The 21,881-nt window shown below is 38.5% G+C and overlaps 1 protein-coding gene across 1 annotated transcript in view; it reads right to left on the bottom strand.

Annotated features, from left to right (window-relative positions):
- The window catches only part of LOC124552651 (DNA topoisomerase 2-binding protein 1-like), a 113,393-nt gene that overhangs the window by 34,057 nt on the left and 57,455 nt on the right, over window positions 1–21,881 (bottom strand). Inside the window, exons 3-6 of the mRNA XM_047126978.1 lie at window positions 21,357–21,520; window positions 18,028–18,148; window positions 12,403–12,465; window positions 4,672–4,806 (exon numbers count right to left, since the gene is read on the bottom strand). Of these exons, the coding sequence (XP_046982934.1) occupies window positions 4,672–4,806; window positions 12,403–12,465; window positions 18,028–18,148; window positions 21,357–21,520 (483 nt within the window). The remainder of the gene's footprint in view (window positions 1–4,671; window positions 4,807–12,402; window positions 12,466–18,027; window positions 18,149–21,356; window positions 21,521–21,881) is intronic.

The following is a 21,881-nucleotide window of genomic DNA, read 5'->3' as shown; positions in this document are numbered from 1 at the left end:
ACTGACAGCCTTGGGAGAACCAGTCCTGACAAAACTCTTACCATCTGGTGAGCAAGATGTATGAAACAGGTGAAATACCCTCAGACTTCAAGAAGAATATAATAATTCCAATCCCAAAGAAAGCAGGTGTTGACAAATGTGAAAATTACCGAACTATCAGTTTAATAAGTCACGGCTGCAAAATACTAACGCGTATTCTTTACAGACGAATGGAAAAACTGGTAGAAGCCGACCTCGGGGAAGATCAGTTTGGATTCCGTAGAAATACTGGAACACGTGAGGCAATACTGACCCTACGACTTATCTTAGAAGCTAGATTAAGGAAAGGCAAACCTACGTTTCTAGCATTTGTAGACTTAGAGAAAGCTTTTGACAATGTTGACGGGAATGCTCTCTTTCAAATTCTGAAGGTGGCACGGGTAAAATACAGGGAGCGAAAGGCTATTTACAATTTGTACAGAAACCAGATGGCAGTTATAAGAGTCGAGGGGCACGAAAGGGAAGCAGCGGTTGGGAAGGGAGTGAGACAGGGTTGTAGCCTCTCCCCGATGTTATTCAATCTGTATATTGAGCAAGCAGTGAAGGAAACAAAAGAAAACTTCAGAGTAGGTATTAAAATCCATGGAGAAGAAATAAAAACTTTGAGGTTCCCCGATGACATTGTAATTCTGTCAGAGACAGCAAAGGACTTGGAAGAGCAGTTGAACGGAATGGACAGTGTCTTGAAAGGAGGGTATAAGATGAATACCAACAAGAGCAAAACGAGGATAATGGAATGTACTCGAATTAAGTCGGGTGATGCTGAGGGAATTAGATTAGGAAATGAGACACTTAAAGTAGTAAAGGAGTTTTGCTATTTGGGGAGCAAAATAACTGATGATGGTCGAAGTAGAGAGGATATAAAATGTAGACTGGCAATGGCAAGGAAAGCATTTCTGAAGAAGAGAAATTTGTTAACATCGAGTGTAGATTTAAGTGTTAGGAAGTCATTTCTGAAAGTATTTGTATGGAGTGTAGCCATGTATGGAAGTGAAACATGGACAATAAATAGTTTGGACAAGAAAATGTGGTGCTACAGAAGAATGCTGAAGATTAGATGGGTAGATCACATAACTAATGAGGAAGTATTGAATAGGATTGGGGAGAAGAGAAGTTTGTGGCACAACTTGACCAGAAGAAGGGATCGGTTGGTAGGACATGTTCTGAGGCATCAAGGGATCACCAATTTAGTACTGGAGGGCAGTGTGGAGGGTAAAAATCGTAGAGGGAGACCAAGAGATGAATACACTAAGCAGATTCAGAAGGATGTAGGTTGCAGTAGGTACTGGGAGATGAAGAAGCTTGCACAGGATAGAGTAGCATGGAGAGCGGCATCAAACCAGTCTCAGGACTGAAGGCCACAACAACAAACAACGACATACAGTTCTCAGCTCTTTGGCACAAGTCTAGGAAGTCACAGCTTAGCTTGTCACAAAACCTTAAGATACAAACATAAATATTGTTTACAGCTAATGATACAGTCCAAATTATATTTTTCAAATGTTTTGAAACACCATCAAATGTGGTGAAGCTAATCACTGGCATGAAGTTGGCTGAAAAGTTAAAAAAAAAACGTTTTAAGTTAAGTAACTACACATTGGTCATGAAAATTCTTTTATTTTAGCTATTATGTTTCCTGTCTGAAAGCTCATAATTTGTGGCAATGGCTGAATGTATAATATTCTCAACCTCTATCTGAATGCCTAATCATTTTCAGACAGATGGGTTTCCTTAGCTTTTTTTAATGAGCTAAAACTTTTATTTGTGTGGCTGACATACAACAACTCGTGCCTAGATCTTATGTAATCCAAGTATTGATCCTTCACAACAACAACTAGAGCAATAGCAAAAGTTAATCTACTCAATTATGTGTTAACAGACACATTAAAATTTCGAAAATTCTTGATGAAATTGGGTTGAAGTTAACCAATTCAGAAAATTTGGGTGAAGTTGAACTTTTCTTGAGTGGTGTTTTTATGAACAAACTTCCATGAACGCAACAAGAACAGGACCTAATGAATGCAGTAACAATGTGACACAGTGGATGCAATAATAACTAGGTGTAACAGTCTAGTGGTGGAGTGAGGAAGTCATTGCTGCAAGTGTCTGTATGTTAACTTATGAACTTGTCATACAGGGTACAGTTCTGTTTGTTGCATCATACAGCTCAGCTCATAAGAGCTGTCAGTGTGAAAGTACCGTGTGTGAACAAAAGTAAATTGGGTGTAGTGAATGTAGCTTGGACATTTGTTATTACATTTTACCATCAAACGGGGTGAAGTTGACTGTGGAGATGAGGTTGACCGTAAAGTTAAAAAAAGGTTTCATATGTTGTAAAAAATTTGCCAAACACAGTAGTTGTAGGAAGGGGGGATGTTTTAAAATTTTGAAGTTGACGTACAGGGGTCAAATGAACAGTGAACATGTTTCTTGTGTGTGGTTCTTCAGAATTCCATAAAGCAAATTTTGTGATCACATTTTTTGTCCTTAAACTTTCTATGTATGTTACTCTGAAGTTAGTGCTAAAATTTAATTACTATGCCAAATTTATTTTTCTATTATTGATAACATTTTAAAACAATCCACAATTATCACATAATAGATGGGATGAAGTTGACTGATACCGCCCCCCTCTACAGTCTGTTAGAGCAAAAGTAAACAGACCAAACATTTTATTACTACTGTTCAACACTCACTCTATTGGCACTATAATTTTTGCGTTTTCACATGTACCATTTACTGAACAAACAAATACTAATTACATTACAGGTATTCAATGTAATATTATTGCACTTTTGCCACTGTTGTGGTAACTTTTGTATTTGCATAGTAAAACATGGACAAAGGCATATCGTTCATTATTGGTGGCGAACTTCTTGCTGTGCATGACTTTTTTCACTGCATTGAACAGCGCATAGTCACTAGGAGCCAGATCGGGTGAATATGGAGCATGTGGCAGCCCAGTAAACCCTAGTTCACACACGGTGCCAATGGTCTGATGACTGGCATGTGGCTGCGCATTGTCATGTTCGAGCAGAACATCACGGCCCAATTTTCTGTAACAGGGTTGTTGAATGTGTCGATGGAGTTGATGCAGTGAAGTGCAGCACTGATCACTATTGAGGGTTGTACTGGGAGGGAGACAGTCCACCAGCAAGATTCCTTCCTGATCCCAGAACACAGTCACCATTTGTTTCTGCACAAATAGCCCCAGCCATAACCTCTCAATACGAGAGCGGCCAGTATGCTTCCACTCCATAAACAGACATTTCTTTTCTGGAGTCTCATCAAAGAACTGTGATTTGATGATAGTGAGCAGACGCTCAAGGAATTCTACTGGATGTGCACTGTACAGTTGCACCAGCTTTGGCATATCTCCACACAGTTCTGTTTCTGCGCAAGGGTGATGGAAGAGGGCACCCGTTGTGCACACACCTCCTTCACTTCAGACCTTCGTGGATGATGGTATGATAGGTTCCCCTTAATGTTGCCGTCTTAAGTTCATCAAACATGATTCGCCTGTGCCCCAATTATCAAGTCATGCTGGGCATTGTTTGGTTTGTGTGCAGCACAATCCCTGCTGTCTCTGAACTCTGGTACCCAACAAAACATAGATCTGCAAGTTGATGCTGCTTCCCTGCATATGGTTACTAACCTCTTGTGGATGTCTGAAGCAATAGCAGTAGTAGCCATTCAGAGAAATCACACTGTCCATTGTCACCTGTGCTTGTCTGTTTCCACGCTGTGTCATTGCAAGATGGAACGGTGCTGTTGCAATGCACCACACATCAGAAGCAGCAATGCTGTCTGGTGGTGGTAGACAATACTTTGTCTCCTTCACACATAAACTGACACATTTCACATTGCTACATTGCAGGAACTTTAGGGGGATTGACAATCAGTACTGAATGAACTAAATGTGTATAACAAATAAATTTTATTGCTTTAAGAAATATTCAAGTTTAAAATCCAAAATTGGTCAACTTCACCCCACTTGATGATAATCATTGAAATATCAAGAAGAAATGACATGGATAGTGTTGTGACTCGCCGATCATTCAAAGCGCCGCCGCGCAATTATGCGCGTCCTCTACGTGCGGCGCTGTCTGCCAGCCATGCAGCAGCTGCGCCACCTAAGCGGCCAGCCGAGCAGCGGCCACTAGACTGGGACTCAGTGCTCATTCTGATGCTAACGTGTACGCATGTCTTGCTTGTCAACTTACTCTGTGACTCATATGTGTTGTGTCGTTCTGAAATATATTTATCAAACTTGACGTTATAACAGATAGAACATTTTGTTTCTTTGAAAAATGTTAGGACCTAAAATTAGGAAGTAAATTTGTCTGACATATAGGATCTCATTTGCACAAAGAGGGGAACTGAAAAGTCACCTTACATGTATAAATAAACATGCAGAATTCACATTGTTTCCACTTAACTAGTTTAATGACACCTTTTACATTAGTTTACTGACACATTTTATGTTGGTGTGCCAAAACAAACACTGTAACACCAGTTTCTCCCAGTAATAAAAAGTGAAAGTTACAGAGCACAAAACAGCAAGTTTTTTACTTGAGGTAGCTAATAATGCTATATTATCAAATAGTCATTCAGTTTACTTGAATTACTTACAGTCTGTGAACTACTTTCTGGCTGCACATTGTCCCTTGAGGTACCAGCTACAGGTGAGAAGATACGAACACGTGTTGCTGCAGGTGGGGAAGCCAAGATATCACCATCTTTTGGCTGCAAATCTTCTGCCTTGCGCTATTTTACAACAAAAGCTTCCAGTTATGTGAAGAGTCTACATATCCAGTAAATGAGAATGATACAATACATGGACACTAATAAATACTACTTTTTAAACAACAGTGTCACTAACTTGTCATGCAATATTTTGGAAATTTCACCGAGAGCATGTTACAATAGCCAATTATTTATTAAATAAAGTATTACTTAAACTTCCACTTGGGATAATACTGATACTAAGGGATGAATATTAGTGAAACCTCCCTCAATCTGAAAGCTGATTTTTTTGATACTCCAGCAATATACTAGTCACAGTTCTATTGGAAGTGATGCACCCTTGTCTTTCTCTGACCTATGAGCTCACTTGTCCAGCCAGTTCTAAAGGAACTTAGGATTTAGCATGGACTTCAAAACCTGATGCATCTAAGTATTTACCAGTCATTGACAAAAAAAAAAAAAAAAAAAAAAAAAAAAGGGGGGGGTCATTCAGTAAGCAATACAATACATTTTTTCCTTGGTCAGTTTCAATTAGGAAATGCAGAATTTGTTGTGCGACATTATGGAACAATCCCAATTCAGCCCCTATATTTTAACTAAGTTCACATAGGTGGTGGCACTATGCGTAGGCTTCAAAATGGCATCTTTAAAGATGTGTGTTCCAAGCAGAGAGACATAACTGAGTTTCACAGGTATTCATAGGTGCTTCATTGGTGCTTGGGGCATGTCTACAGAGACATGGCAGTGAACAAAAGCATGCTGAATCGATGGTCGAAGCATCTGTCATTATCACAACAAGGTCACACAAACCTGTCTGATCTCCCATATGCTGGCCACAGCGCACAGCTGTGACTACTGCAATGTTGGAATGCGGAGACACTCTCATTCAAGGTGATCGATGGATCACTATCAAACATGTTGCTCCACCATTTCTGTTGGTAGAGCTGACAATAGATGTTGCCTCTGAAATCAACTAATAGTGTGATACCACGAAGGCATACAAGATCTCCCAGTAAGGTGGCTTAAGGCTGCCACATTGACCAGAGATTATGCTGAAAAATAGGGTATAGCCAAAAGAGTGGGGAGTAATGTAGTGTACTGGAATCCTGAATAAAATCAACCTGCTTTCAGAAAAAATGTGTTGTATTACTTATTGAATTCCCCTTGTACATCTTAGAATCGATCAAGGATTGAAATCCAGAAAAGCCATACATCTGAAATTTCTTCTGCATTTAATAAGAACTAGGAAACTACAAGTGACAAAAATACTGGAATCAGACACTACATAAGAAGTTAATTTGTCTAATGGTCACGTTCATCTGGAGTTGATTGAGATGCTGCACAACATCAAATAAGCCCACAGTTGCATGTGAGGTTTTCGCACCTAGCTTATCCCGGTCACTCCTGATACTTCCTCTCTTATCCACTTCACTTGATCCTTCTCGACCCAACATACCATCTTCCTGGATGTTGACCTCCTCATCTCTAATGGCTCCATCTACACCACCATCCACATTAAACCCACCAACCACCAACAGTACCTACATTTCAAAAGCTATCATGCCTTCTGCACCAAAAAATCCCTCCCATACTGCCTAGCCACCCAGGGACAGCATATCTGCAGTGACAAGAACTCAATTCACCAATATGCTGTAGGTAAACACCAAAGCCTTCACAGACAGGTCCTATTCACTCCTAGTCTGCAAACAAATCTCTCGGCTATTTTCCCACATACCTCCAATCCTCCCACCACTCCCAAGAGCCAGCTACAAAGGAGTGCACCCTTCATCACTCAACACCACCCTGGACTTGAACAACCGAACTACCCTTCATCGGGACTTAAGTTACCTATAATTTTGTCCTGAAATGGGGGCATCCTATTGAAGATCTTTTCCACACCTCTTAAAGTGGTGTTCCATTGCTTACCTAAACTCTCCAACATTGAAATCCATCCCCATGCCACTCCCAATCATAATCCCTCACCACAGGGACCATACCCCTGTGGAAGACCCAGGTGCAAGACCTGCCCAGTTCACCCACCCAGCACTTTCTATTCCAATATGTCACAGGCACATCCTACCCCATCAAAGGCCAGGTCACCTGTGAAGGCAGCCACATCATGTAACAACTCTGCTGCAGTCATTGCTCAACTCCAGAATGAAATATTCACTCTGCAGCGGAGTGTGCGCTGATATGAAACTTCCTGGCAGATTAAAACTGTGTGCCGGACCGAGACTCGAACTCGGGACCTTTGCCTTTCGTAGAGCATTTGCCTGCGAAAGACAAAGGTCCCGAGTTTGAGTCTCGGTCTGGCACACAGTTTTAATCTGCCAAGAAGTTTCATTGTTCAACTGTTTATACTTGTATGAATACAAAGCAGCTGCCCACGAGGATGAACGATCACTGCCAAAATGCGCCCAAGAGCAAAGTGGACTGACCTGTTGCACAACTTTCACCTCTACATAACATGGTTGGTCTCAATGGCTGCCTCACAACCTGTGCCATCCGGATCCTCCCCATCACCAGCTTCTCTGAACTGCACAGATGGGAGTTATCCTTACAACACATTTTCTGTTCTTGAAATCATCCTGGCCTCAACTTACTGTAACCTGCTGTCCCCGCACCCTCCACCCAACTGTTTCTGCCCCCTCTTTCCTGTCACCTCCTCACAATTCACCTCCCCTCACCCGCACTGCCTGCTGGTCTCTGCTGACACACTCATCAGTCTTTTCCCCTTCTCTGCCCCTCTCCTATTCTGCTCCTTGTCCTCCCCCCCACCACAATGTCCCGATGCTGCACCTGTCAACCCTATCCCGTACGCTTCACCAAACAGTGCAGATTCCTCTTCTGCCCACCTGTGCCCTTCTATTCCTCCCTTGTTCCTTCCCCACTCCAGACTGCTGCTCCCAATCAAAGTGTTTCAGTTGCATTCTGGCCAGAGCAGCCAGAGATAGTGGTCATGTGCGTGTGTGAGGTGTGCTTGCTTGTATGAATCTGACCACTCTTTTATTTTCTGGAAAAGACTTTGGCTGAAAGCTTATGTGAAACAGCCTTTCTATCATGCCTGTCTGCAACACAACATGTCATCTTGACAGTGAGTAGCAATCTATTCTTTTTATGATATAGCTGATGCTACATGATCTATTCTTGGCCAGGCTGTCACCTACTCCCCTACCTATCAGTACCTGATTCTCTTCTCTCAAATCTGCAGTCAGTGCCTCAATGTTTTCCATTACTTCACCTGATCTCAGTTTTTTTCTCGAACTGTTGGCCTACAACCCTCTCCCAGCTGTTAGCTAACAACAAGACTTTTTATTCCATTCAACCCACTTTCCAACCACTCTCTTACATTCTTACCTATGGCCTGGTAACACCCTACTTTCTTCTACAGCTGAATGAAGACCTTCCCCTTCAACAGGTAACAGAAATATCCAAACTGCTCCCTTTTTGCCCCTATCTTTCACCTTTTCCCAAACCACTTTCTTCTGCTCCTCTCAAATGTTCTAATGGACAAATCTTCATCTCTCGTTCTATCATCTTGTATTTGAAACATAACTGAGCCATGGTGCAGTCAACCTCGCTCTAGGTTTGATCAGGATTCGATGTCTTGTATTAAAGTGCAGCTTGGCTATTACAGAAACTCTGATCAGCTAGTCTTGAAAGGGTGCGTATGGTGGCACTAGAGAGAAGACATACAGACAGAGGAAGAAGACAAGGACAGACAGTGAGTGAGTGAGTGAGTGAGTGAGTGAGACAGAGACAGACAGAGAGAGAGAGAGAGAGAGAGAGAGAGAGAGAGAGAGAGAGAGAGAGAGCGAGAGAGAGAGAGACTGCTGGGTGAGTGCTTCCCTGCATAGATAAGAGGTGGAGACATAATGACATAGTGCAACCAGTCATATGCAGAGCCACTGTATGTGGTGTCCTGGGTGGATGGGTGGCTGTGTGCTGGATGGGTCCTGCCAAGCTGAGTGGAGAATGAGTCATCATGCTGTGTGTTGGCTTGGTTCAGTTGTATGAATAGATCACACTTTTGGCAAAGCAGTTGTTATTTAGTTCCCACAGACAGTTAGTGGAAAATGTTACTGGTGCTACTGTGTACAGCACACTCAGCTTTAAATGGGTCTTGTAGTGTGGCTAATGTATATGAGAATGGTATTCTAGTGCTAATGATGAAAGCTGCAGTGAAAGTTTTACATTTAGTAAGCATTTATACTGCTCTAAAAATCTGTACTAAAGCAAATCTCTGTGAAGTTCACATTACTCACTACCAGACATAATTTAGTTCCAGCGACCATGTAGTAACATGTTGTTAAGAGCACCTTAAATTTAAAGAGTGCAGTATACCAAGCAACCGAGTTGCGGTTTATTCATATTTAAATTTGCCAGTTGAGTTTGCCTAGCTTCTTTCCTAGTTAGGAATTTTTTTGGTAAACGAATCTCCTTGCTTTATATTGCACCAAGTAACTGAGGTGCGGAGTTTGTTTTTAATATTTAAATTTGTCAGTTGCTTTAGCAATCAACTTGTCTAGCTCCTTCTCTGGTTAAGTAACATTTTTGGGTAAATTAAAGGCCTTGTCTTTAAATCAGCTAACTATCAGCTAACTGATGTTATTAAGGCCCAAGGTATTTTATATTGATGTTGCTTGGTTATTAAAAGTGCTAAACAGTTGTTGTGTTGCTAGCTGTTGTTACTGTGTGCAAAAATTTTGTGGATGAAAAGCCAAACTAACAACCACACAGATGGCATATATGAATGATACCAGCCGACCGCCCACTCTAAAGTTAATCTGCCATGTAAACAGAGTCCTTTTGGAAATGAGGCATTTGATGTTCAAGTACGGTAAGAAGGATTATCCTACTTCCCATTGCATTGCTTACCTTTCAAGTGACTCAATTTGTTGTAAGTGTGAATATTTGTTTTCTTAAAATTTATGTGAACAAATTTTAAAATTGATGAAAGCTCTGAAAGTTTTGCAGTTAATGTTTTAATCTAGTGTAAATTTCTTTAAATGTTTTGACATTTGGCTTTATTGTAAGAATTTGCATAAATACAGATTTAAAATGAAAGTCAAAGAGACTAATAGATATCAGTAATGATGATCTGAAATTACCAGCCTTTGGGTATTTAGTAAAATAAATAAGTCTTTTTATAAATAGTGCTTAACATCTCCTGTCCCAACATCTCTCCTACTCCACATGTTTGGAATAACCTATCTGTTCCAAAATTAATTAGTATTTGTGCGGTTGAAATTGTGCAGAATAACTCAAAATTTAATATTTTCAGAGTATGGAACCAATAACCTACATACCCATGTGACAGCCTCACTGCTAATCCTTTTATAGGTTGCACTACAGTCACCCTAATGAAACCACAATCTCCATGCAGCAAACCCAAACTATTAACTAATCTGTGGCATCATGCACATTTGGCACCCATGGTCCTACTTTTATACTTAATTACAGACATGTGCATTTCAATGCAACTGGTAGCCCCTTACAGTTGTATTTTTGCAGTTGCAAAACTTATAAGCTACAACTAGAGAGTCTGCAAACTATCATTTTAACATGTTATGGCAGTACGACCAACAATTTGACACATCACCTGTTTATTATTAAATATACAATGGATTACAGGATTATGTTTAAATTGCAATAGAAGATGCAATTTATTTTTGGCTCTCTTGTAAGCCTTTTTTCTTTCTCTTGTTGGCAAGTTAAAAGTAGCTTTTTTTCCCAAAAGCACAGCAAGGTTTACGAAATCTGTGACAAAATCCTGAAATAGTGTATTACAAAACAACAACTGAGCAGAAGTAAGGTCAACAGCTTGTGAGAAGCTCGTGCAGAGAATAAAAATAAACACGAGTTTCCTTCACATATGTTATAACAAATTCATACTAATTCTTATTTCAACAGTAATTGAGTGCCCTTATAATAATTATATTATTTCATTGAAAAAATATATTGCAGTAGATCTCCTGCTTACATGGCAGATGCTCTACCCATCTGACCCACTGAGGGCACAGAGGATAGTGCGACTGTAGGGATTTATCCCTTGCACGCTCCCCGTGAGACCCATATTCCCAAGTTAATGTCCACACACTACATTTGTGGTGCCCCTGCCCATTACACTCATTACTTGCGGCAGACAATTTTACCGAGTTCCATAAGAGTTCGGGCAATGCATGTGCATCCAGCACAGAAGGAGGAGGTCAATAGCCAGTTAGACTTAACTATATGAAGAGGGTATCTGTTCTTTCGGACATGTCCAAAAGGACAGATACCATCTTCATATATTTATAGCCATTCTTCGGTGCAGGTTGAAATGTCACAGTATATCCACCCTGCCAGTCTAAATGATGTAAGCAACCATTAGGCAGGTTGATTATTATCTACCAGTATACTGACTGACTGGTTAGCAGTGAATAATATTCAGTGCATGTGAGACTGCTGTAAATTTTTAATATCTGTTCTGAAAATCTCTAACAATTACATTGACAAACACTCACTTTTGAGGTGTTGCTGAGTCAGTAACAAGAGTGCCACAAAACTTGGCATGAGGATGAAATAGATTCTCTAAATGGTGACTAATTATTAAATACATTTATAACAGTCTTCATAAAATTTAGAGAAATGAATGATAGTACAAGGTACACAACTTGCAAGTTTCCATGAACAAAAGAATACAGAAATAGCATGCTTTTTGGTCACAGGGATATAACAGTAACATTGTTCCATGCCAGTTTTTGTTTGACACACTCGACAAGTATGAAGCAACTGCAGTGCCACAGTTGTCAGACTCATCAAATTTACAGCAGCAACAAAGGAAGCCTGTTAACACTGAAGTCAGAGCAGCACCTTGTTTTTGTGAAGTATACAAACTGACACATTAGACTCATACTTGCTCTGTTTCTGATCTCTAGCAACTGTGCCTTCGGAACAGAGGGGTGGACTCACCCAGTGATGAGAAAGGAAATACATTTCCGCACAGGGGTCAACTTAACTTGCATGGGCTCCGCATATGGATATGCATACATAAATTAAGCCTACCAGTTGCAGCTCCCAACAATGACTATCCTTACATAAAAATAACTGGAATCAAACTTGTGTTAATTCCTGTAGCTGAACACTATGAACTCTGGCACTTTGCATTTTATTTTATTTAAAAGTCTAACAAATATACTATTCATCATGCAAAAATTTAATCCTGGGTGTATGATTTTACTTGTTATGAACTTTTTACGTTTAATGAGTAATAACAACGGAAAATTGATATGAACTGGAACATGCACTGATACACTTCTTTGCTGCATGTGCGTAATACAGATGAAATTAACTGTTAAAACCTGAATAATAACTTAACCTTATGGCTGCTTGACATGCTCTCTCTCTTCCCCCCCCTCTATCTCGTATGTTTGTGCCACTACTTCCATACAACCCTTGTGTGGTTATATAGTGAGTTGGTGTCTTTAAAACTGATATTAGCCTGTCCATAGTGATTAAAAGAAAGAAAAGTACGAGTTTGACATCATAACAGATGGAGAACCATCTTAGTAGACAGTCAAGTGAAAACTTCAAAACAGCATATGAGATAACAGTAATTTGCAACATTACACCTACCTTTCTTGGAATGTTTAGTCCTCCAAATGTTTCCCCCGACTGGCCCTTAATCTTGGACAAAGGCTAAATACAGAAAAACCAAAAATGTACAATTTTAGAGCAAAACTGGTATATTTTTGCACATTATTATTGTTTTGAGAGGCAAAGAGGCAAATGCTATATATAAACTGAAACTCTAAATTGGCATGGAGCATCTGTCTCACTTTTGCAGAAAAAATTTTCCGCAAGTTACATTATATTAATTGATGTGGAACATATTACAATGGGTAATAGTTGATCAAAATTGTGTTACAGCAGTTACCAAAATAATAACAATAATAAAAATAAGAGTATAATTAGAGCAGTTACTAAATAATAATAATAATAATAATAATAATAATAATAATAATAATAATAAACCCCGTGGAGGCCCGGGAAAAGAATCGGCCTCCGGTATGTTCTGCCAGTCGTAAAAGGCGACGAAAAGAACAAACCACTAATAGGGCTAACCCCCCTTTTAGTGTGATTAGTTGGTTCAGGACAGAACTAAAGAAGCCTCGGACAAGCGCCGTCATGGTCGGGGACGACGCTTGAACCCTATGCCCGCCCACAATGGTAACGACACTGCTAGCCAACTGGAAAATGATTTAAATCCAAATAGAGGTGTTTTGCAGGATATGCTTCCTGCAACCACCCTAGAAGGAAAACAAAGACAGAGGATGAGATGGTCAGATGAAGTTAATCGACACCTCATGTTCTGTTATTACCAAGCAACAAACCTAGGAACCAACACAACTGGATACAGATCACAAGTATACACAACATTTATTACCAGATACCCAGAATTAAAATTTTTAACAGAACAACGATTAGCTGATCAGATCCGTGTCATAATAAAAAATAACAGGATACCCCAGTCAGAATTAGAAAACATCAAACATCAAGTACAACAAATACTGGAACAAAATAATGTGCAATCAGAAGAAGAAGAAAATACAGTAATGGACTCAAACATCCCAGAGCAAACAAACAAAGAACAACATGCACCAATTAAACAATCAGAGGAAAACGAAATCTTAAGACAGCCACCAGAACAAGCACAAATAGAACACGAAGTGACACAGATGTTAGATATAGAAGAAAAATTTCAGCTAACATATATAGAATACAAAGACACAAATACAGACATTAGACCATTCTTGCGTAGACCACCAAATAACCCACAAGTCGAAACAATAATAAAAACTATCAACACAGTCATACACAACAAAATAAATGAAAATACAACTATGGAAGAGTTACAACTACTGGTTTATATAGGAGGACTCACTACACTAAATATACACACTAGGCAGAGATCAGAACCAACCAACACACAGAAGAAACCCACAAAACCAGCATGGCAACACAGGCTACAGATCAAAATAGAAAAACTGAGAAAAGACATCGGACAGCTAACACAATTTATAAGAAATGAAATCTCGGAAAAAAAACGAAAAAGGTTAGGTAAAATCTCACAACAAGAAGCGACAGAGCAATTAGACGAAAAGAAGCAGAAATTACAAGCATTAGCCAAACGACTCAGAAGATACAAAAAAAGTGAAAATAGAAGGAAACAAAACCAAACATTCAACACAAACCAAAAGAAATTTTACCAGACAATAGATAACACACACATTAAAATAAACAATCCACCAAACATAACAGACATGGAACACTTCTGGAGCAACATATGGTCAAACCCGGTACAACATAACAAGCATGCACGATGGATACAAGCAGAAACAAACACATACAAGATGATATCACAAATGCCTGAAGTGATAATTTTGCAACATGAAGTCACCCAAGCAATTAATTCTACTCACAATTGGAAAGCCCCTGGAAATGACAAAATAGCAAATTTCTGGTTAAAGAAGTTCACCTCAACACATTCACATCTAACTAAATTATTTAACAGTTACATTGCAGACCCATACACATTCCCTGATACACTTACACACGGAATAACATATCTGAAACCTAAAGATCAAGCAGACACAGCGAACCCAGCTAAATATCGCCCCATAACATGCCTACCAACAATATACAAAATATTAACTTCAGTCATTAAACAGAAATTAATGACACATACAACACAGAACAAAATTATAAATGAAGAACAAAAAGGCTGTTGCAAAGGAGCACGAGGATGTAAAGAGCAACTGATAATAGATGCAGAGGTGACATATCAAGCTAAAACTAAACAAAGGTCGCTACACTACGCATACATTGATTACCAAAAAGCTTTTGATAGTGTACCCCACTCATGGTTACTACAAATATTGGAAATATACAAAGTAGATCCTAAATTGATACAGTTCCTAAACATAGTAATGAAAAATTGGAAAACCACACTTAATATCCAAACAAATTCAAATAATATCACATCACAGCCAATACAGATTAAGCGTGGAATATACCAAGGAGACTCATTAAGTCCTTTCTGGTTCTGCCTTGCTCTGAACCCACTATCCAACATGCTAAATAATACAAATTATGGATACAATATTACTGGAACATACCCACACAAAATCACACATTTGCTATACATGGATGATCTAAAACTACTGGCAGCAACAAATCAACAACTCAACCAATTACTAAAGATAACAGAAGGATTCAGCAATGATATAAGTATGGCTTTTGGAACAGACAAATGTAAGAAAAATAGCATAGTCAAGGGAAAACATACTAAACAAGAAGATTACATATTGGTTAACCACAGCGACTGCATAGAAGCGATGGAAAAAACGGATGCCTATAAATATCTAGGATACAGACAAAAAATAGGAATAGATAATACAAATATCAAAGAAGAACTAAAAGAAAAATATAGACAAAGACTAACAAAAATACTGAAAACAGAATTGACAGCAAGAAACAAGACAAAAGCTATAAATACCTACGCCATACCAATATTGACCTACTCATTTGGAGTAGTGAAATGGAGTAACACAGACCTAGAAGCACTCAATACACTAACACGATCACAATGCCACAAATATAGAATACATCACATACATTCAGCAACAGAAAGATTCACATTAAGCAGAAAGGAAGGAGGAAGGGGATTTATCGACATAAAAAACCTACATTATGGAAAGGTAGACAATTTAAGAAAATTCTTTCTAGAACGAGCAGAAACTAGCAAAATACATAAGGCAATCACTCATATAAATACATCGGCTACACCACTGCAATTTCATAACCACTTCTACAACCCTTTAGATCACATAACATCAACAGACATGAAGAAAGTAAATTGGAAAATGAAAACACTACATGGCAAGCACCCGTATCATCTAACACAGTCACACATCGATCAAGACGCATCCAACACATGGCTAAGAAAAGGCAATATATACAGTGAGACAGAAAGATTCATGATTGCAATACAGGATCAAACAATAAACACCAGGTATTACAGCAAGCATATTATTAAAGATCCCAATACCACAACGGATAAATGCAGACTTTGTAAACAACAAATAGAAACAGTAGATCACATCACAAGCGGATGTACAATACTAGCAAATACAGAATACCCCAGAAGACATGACAATGTCGCAAAAATAATACATCAACAGCTTGCCTTACAACATAAACTTTTAAAACAACACATTCCTACATACAAGTATACACCACAAAATGTACTGGAGAATGAGGAATACAAATTATACTGGAACAGAACCATTATAACAGATAAAACAACGCCACATAACAAACCTGACATCATACTCACCAATAAAAAGAAGAAATTAACACAACTAATCGAAATATCCATACCCAATACAACAAATATACAAAAGAAAACAGGAGAAAAAATTGAAAAATACATCCAACTGGCTGAGGAAGTCAAAGACATGTGGCATCAGGATAAAGTTGACATCATACCAATTATACTATCAACTACAGGAGTCATACCACACAATATCCACCAGTACATCAATGCAATACAGCTACATCCAAACATATATATACAGCTACAGAAATCCGTAATTATTGATACATGTTCAATTACCCGACAGTTCCTAAATGCAATATAACACATACCGTACAGTTAAAAGTAAGTGACGCTTGATCAAGGTCCGCGTCACTCTATTTTTAACCGGACTTAATGTCTGAGAAAGTGAAGATAATAATAATAATATTAACCTAGAATGAGATTTTCACTCTGCAGCAGAATGTGCATTGATATGAAACTTCCCGGCAAATTAAAAATGCTGGACCAAGACTCAAACTCTGAACCTTTGCCTTTTGCAGGCAAGCGCTCTACCAACTCAGCTACCCAAGAATGACTCACGACCCATCCTCACAGCTACAATTCTTCCAGTACCTCATCTCCTACCTTTCAAACTTGCAGAACTAGCACTCCTGGAAGAAAGGATGTTGTGGAGACATGGCTTTGCCACAGCCCGGGGGATGTTTCCAGAATGAGACTTTCACTTCACAGCAAAGTGTGCGTTGATACGAAACTTCCTGGCAGATTAAAACTGTGTGCCAGACTGAGACTCAAACTCAGGACTTCTGCCTCTTGAGATCAACTGCTCTACCAACTGAGCTACCCAAGCACGACTCATGACCCTTTATGGACAGCCCTGCAGGATTCATGGTGTCAGTTCCCTCCAGCAGTACTTCAGACACTAGTCGAGTCCATGTCACATCATGTTGTGGCACTTATGCATGTTCGCGGGGGCCCTGCATGATATTAGGCAGGTATACCAGTTTCTTTAGCTCTTCAGGGTATTTGAAATAAATTGGTCACGAACTTATTGACATTTTTGGGAACAATGTTAAAAACCAAGTACCATAAATATTAAAAAATTATGTAGCCTATGCCTTTCTGAATGCTTATTAGAGGATCATGAAAAAATTTGAAGTATACCAATGAAGAACTTTTTCAGACATTTGCTCGCAACATTTCTTCTTTATATATTAATATACATTTGTATATACCCATATATTAAAAAATATGTAGGTGATGTCCATCTCAATGTTTGTAAGAGAATAGTGTAAAAAATATGAAGTAATTGGTCAAGAACATAAAGAAACTATGTAGCCTATCTCGATCTGAATGTTTATTCAAGTATTGCCTAAAAATTTAAGTAAATAGGTGAAGTGCTTCTTGAGATTTTTGCTAACCATGTTTCCTCTTTATATGTTACTATACTTATGTTCATATAACACACATATTTAAAAAAAATATAGCCTATGTCTGTCCAAACATTTGTTAAAGTATTGGGTAAGAATTTATAGTGAATTAGTAAAGAATTTTTCCACGTTACGTAGCTCACAGATATTTGTATACCATGCATTAAAAAAAAAAAAAAAATACGTAGCCTATGTCCACCCAATGTTTACTGACTATCGTATAAAAATATGAAGTAAACTAGTGAACAGCTCATCTAAATTTTTGGTAACAACATAAAACAATGACTTGTCTTCGTAAAGTAGTACGGATGAGAGTAGTATTTATGTCTGTCTTGCATCATTTGTCATTCTTTCACATTATAAGAGGGAAACAGAATAAAAATGAGACAAAATTATTACAATTGAGAAGTACTGGCACATACTGACAAGGGTTCAAGGTTGTCACCACAATACCTTTCTGCTCAATCGTAATGGTAGTTCAGTAGGCTTCACAAATACCAAGAAATGTGATTCGGGTGCAGGATGCCTTTGCTTCATGCTCTCAAGCAACCAGTCAACAGTTACAACATGTGGTCTGAAAATTAGAAAGAATATGTAAATTATAAAATTAGAAAGAGAGAGAAGTGTAAGATTACAGCCACAGACCATTCTGCCAGTATAAAAAACAAAACAAATTATCTCAAACCCATGAGGATGTGATTCACATATGTACAAAATGCTATTTCACCTACTTCCTCCTCCTCCTCCACATACATACATATTTGGAATTGACTACATTGTCAAGACCTACAAGTTTCTTGAAAAATATATGGGTGTGGAACATAAAAATTTTCGCACCTTATCTTCTGGGATTCTAGACTTGAAATGCATATCAAAATAAGCAATATGCATGTGTGAGACTTTCACTGTATGAAACATAATGGAGCAGAATGGAATGAAAGTTATCACTCAGTGTCTCTGCCTTGAAGAAAGAATTTGGTGTACAGTTATTCTAAACTAAGTAATTGTTTCCGAGAAAATACAGATAGAAAAGAAAGAAGCAGAATGGTGCACATCAGAGAATGTTTCAAGTTTCAACAAATACTGAGGGTTCATTCCCATTCCATTATAACAAGTTTATGTTAATTAAAGGAAGTTCCTGGCCTATATCAATGAAAAAGTGGAATTTTTTACATAATTTGCATTCATGAAGTATATAGATTATGCCTACAAATAGACTTTTTGTTTGTGAAAGTATTTTAGAAGTTACAGCATGTTGAATGGGACCATGCACTGACCAAAATGTAAGCCGCTGTAGGCACTCAGTGAATTGGTTAAAGAAAAGATTCACCCAGTACTGGTGCCAGTACACATAATGACAATGAGAGCTCTAATGTGTGCATTTGGAAACTGGCTTTGAAACATCATCATTGTGGGGCAAAAATTGTTTAAACAACTGCTGGTATATGCAGTGAAGGTTATTCATCTATTCCGAAGATCATGAAGATGTGAGGAATTGTCACAGGGATGTTGTTGTTGTTGTTGTAGTCTTCAGTCCTGAGACCGGTTTGATGCAGCTCTCCATGCTACTCTGTCCTGTGCAAGCTTCTTCATCTCCCAGTACCTACTGCAACCTACATCCTTCTGAATCTGCTTAGTGTATTCATCTCTTGGTCTCCCTCTACGATTTTTACCCTCCACGCTGCCCTCCAATACTAAATTGGTGATCCCTTGATGCCTCAAAACATGTCCTACCAACCGATCCCTTCTTCTAGTCAAGTTGTTCCAAAAAAAAAAAAAAATATGCTGTTTTCCTGACAGGAAAAGCATGGTTGTTGTGGAGCAAGGAATGTCTCAGATTGCTAAAAGTGGTTAGTTTGAAAAATTACAGAACCACATTCAGACCCAGAACATTTCGGAGGAAGAGCAACAATGGTCTCTGTGGTCCCAGACCCGGAACATTTCTGAGGAAGAGCAACAATGCCTCTATGGTCCTAGGATCACGGATTATCTGTTTTGAAACAACATTTTTGCTACTCCAAACTTTTTGAAACAATTTGTATTGTTACTCCATACTTTAAACATGTTTTTTCTTGAAACAGCCTTTTTCAGTGCATGAAGCGCTCTAGAGCTTTGGCAGAGTAAGCGATTCATTTGAATTTTTTTTTTAAAAAGAAAATTGAATTTTAAATATTCTCAAACATTTGAATTAGGAAAACGTGCTAAGAAATTTACATTGTTTTCAAAAAGACGCATTTTTTTTTCTTTTTTTTTCCCAAAACTCCATCATGATGGCCATTATTCTAATTTAAGAACTTTCTATTTTTATGGGTTCCAGAAATAGCCATGAGTCTGTACATTGCTTCGTGGAAACTAGGACATATCAAGAGGCCCTTACTTCAACAAGGGCTGCAGCCACCATTTTTAATTTGTTACTAGGTTAAAAAAAAGAGTTTTCATAAACAGATGCATGTATAATAGTGTGGTAAACTCCCATTTTAATAAAAACAATCACTGTATGACAAAAATTCTAAACATTTCCAGACATTACCCATTTTTCATGCCTCCTACCAGAACCTCCCCTTAATGTGATTTGATCTGATGCCATACAACAATAATTAATTAAATAATTAATGATATGAATATAATAGAGGGAAACATTACATGTGGGAAAAATATATCTAAAAACAAAGATGATGTAACTTACCAAACGAAAGTGTTGGTATGTTGATAGAGACACTAACAAACACAAACACACACACAAAATTCAAGCTTTCGCAACCCACGATTGCTTCATCAGGAAAGAGGGAAGGAGAGGGAAAGATGAAAGGATTTGGGTTTTAAGGGAGAGGGTAAGGAGTCATTCCAATCCCGGGTGTGTAAAGACTTACCTTAGGGGAAAAAAGGGACAGGTATACATTCGCACACACACACATATCCATCCGCACATATACAGACACAAGCAGGGCCTTTACATATGTCTGCTTGTGTCTGTATATGTGCGGATGGATATGTGGGTGTGTGCGAATGTATACCTGTCCCTTTTTCCCCCTAAGGTAAGTCTTTACACACCCGGGATTGGAATGACTCCTTACCCTCTCCCTTAAAACCCAAATCCTTTCATCTTTCCCTCTCCTTCCCTCTTTCCTGATGAAGCAATCGTGGGTTGCGAAAGCTTGAATTTTGTGCGTGTGTTTGTGTTTGTTAGTGTCTCTATCAACATACTAACGCTTTCGTTTGGTAAGTTACATCATCTTTGTTTTTAGATATATTTTTCCCACATGCAATGTTTCCCTCTATTATATTCATATCATTAATTATTTAATTAATTATTTTTGTATGGCATCAGATCAAATCACATTAAAGGGATGTTCTGGTAGGAGGCATGAAAAATGTCTGCTTGTGTCTGTATATGTGCGGATGGATATGAGTGTGTGTGCGAGTGTATACCTGCCCCTTTTTCCCCCTAAGGTAAGTCTTTCCACTCCCGGTAAGTCTTTCCTCTCCCTTAAAACCCACATCCTTTCGTCTTTCCCTTTCCTTCCCTCTTTCCTGATGAAGCAACCATGGGTTGTGAAAGCTTGAATTTTGTGTGTGTGTTTGTGTTGGTTAGTGTCTCTATCAACATACCAACACTTTCATTTGGTAAGTTACATCATCTTTGTTTTTAGAGATAATTAAATAATTACATTTATCTGGTCTGATTCATAAAATAATATTAATCTACAGTGGATCAAAGGTCAGAACATGTGATGTAGTTCAGGAAGTAAGTATTTGAGAAGCGAAGGAATACTTTCACTCACCTGATTCCACTCTTCTTGCGGTAATTTACATCTCCAGGTACATGGTCACCAACAACAATGTGGGATACTGAATCTGAAAGTTCATTTAATCTTGTTGCTCCACCTGCATTTAGAATCCCGCTAAGATTTTCACAGACATCAGGAGTAAATCCACTCAGATAAACCTACACAAAGAAAAATTGTTTCTTACTAGCAAGAATACTGAGGAGAAAAAGAGAGTGAGCATGTCACTGTTACAGTTTCAACAAATTCACATGCATGCATGTGCCTGTCACCAATGTATTAATGATATACTTTTACTTCAACAGTTTGCTCTTTACAGGATATTAAACTTACAGAAGAAGGAGAAGATTCATTGGTTGGTTGGTGTGACAGGTCATCAGTCCATAGGATTAGGGAAGGTTGGGGAAAGAAGTTGGGTATGCCCTTTCAAAAGAACCATCCAGCATTTGCCTGAAGCAATTTAGGGAAATTATGGTAAACCTAAAACAGGATGGCTGGGCATGTGTTTGAACCGTCATCCTC

Source organism: Schistocerca americana, chromosome 10 (assembly GCF_021461395.2).
Source record: "Schistocerca americana isolate TAMUIC-IGC-003095 chromosome 10, iqSchAmer2.1, whole genome shotgun sequence".
NCBI lineage: Eukaryota > Metazoa > Arthropoda > Insecta > Orthoptera > Acrididae > Schistocerca > Schistocerca americana.
The sequence above is the reverse complement of the archived record's forward strand: the minus strand, read 5'-3'. Positions and strand labels throughout refer to the sequence as shown.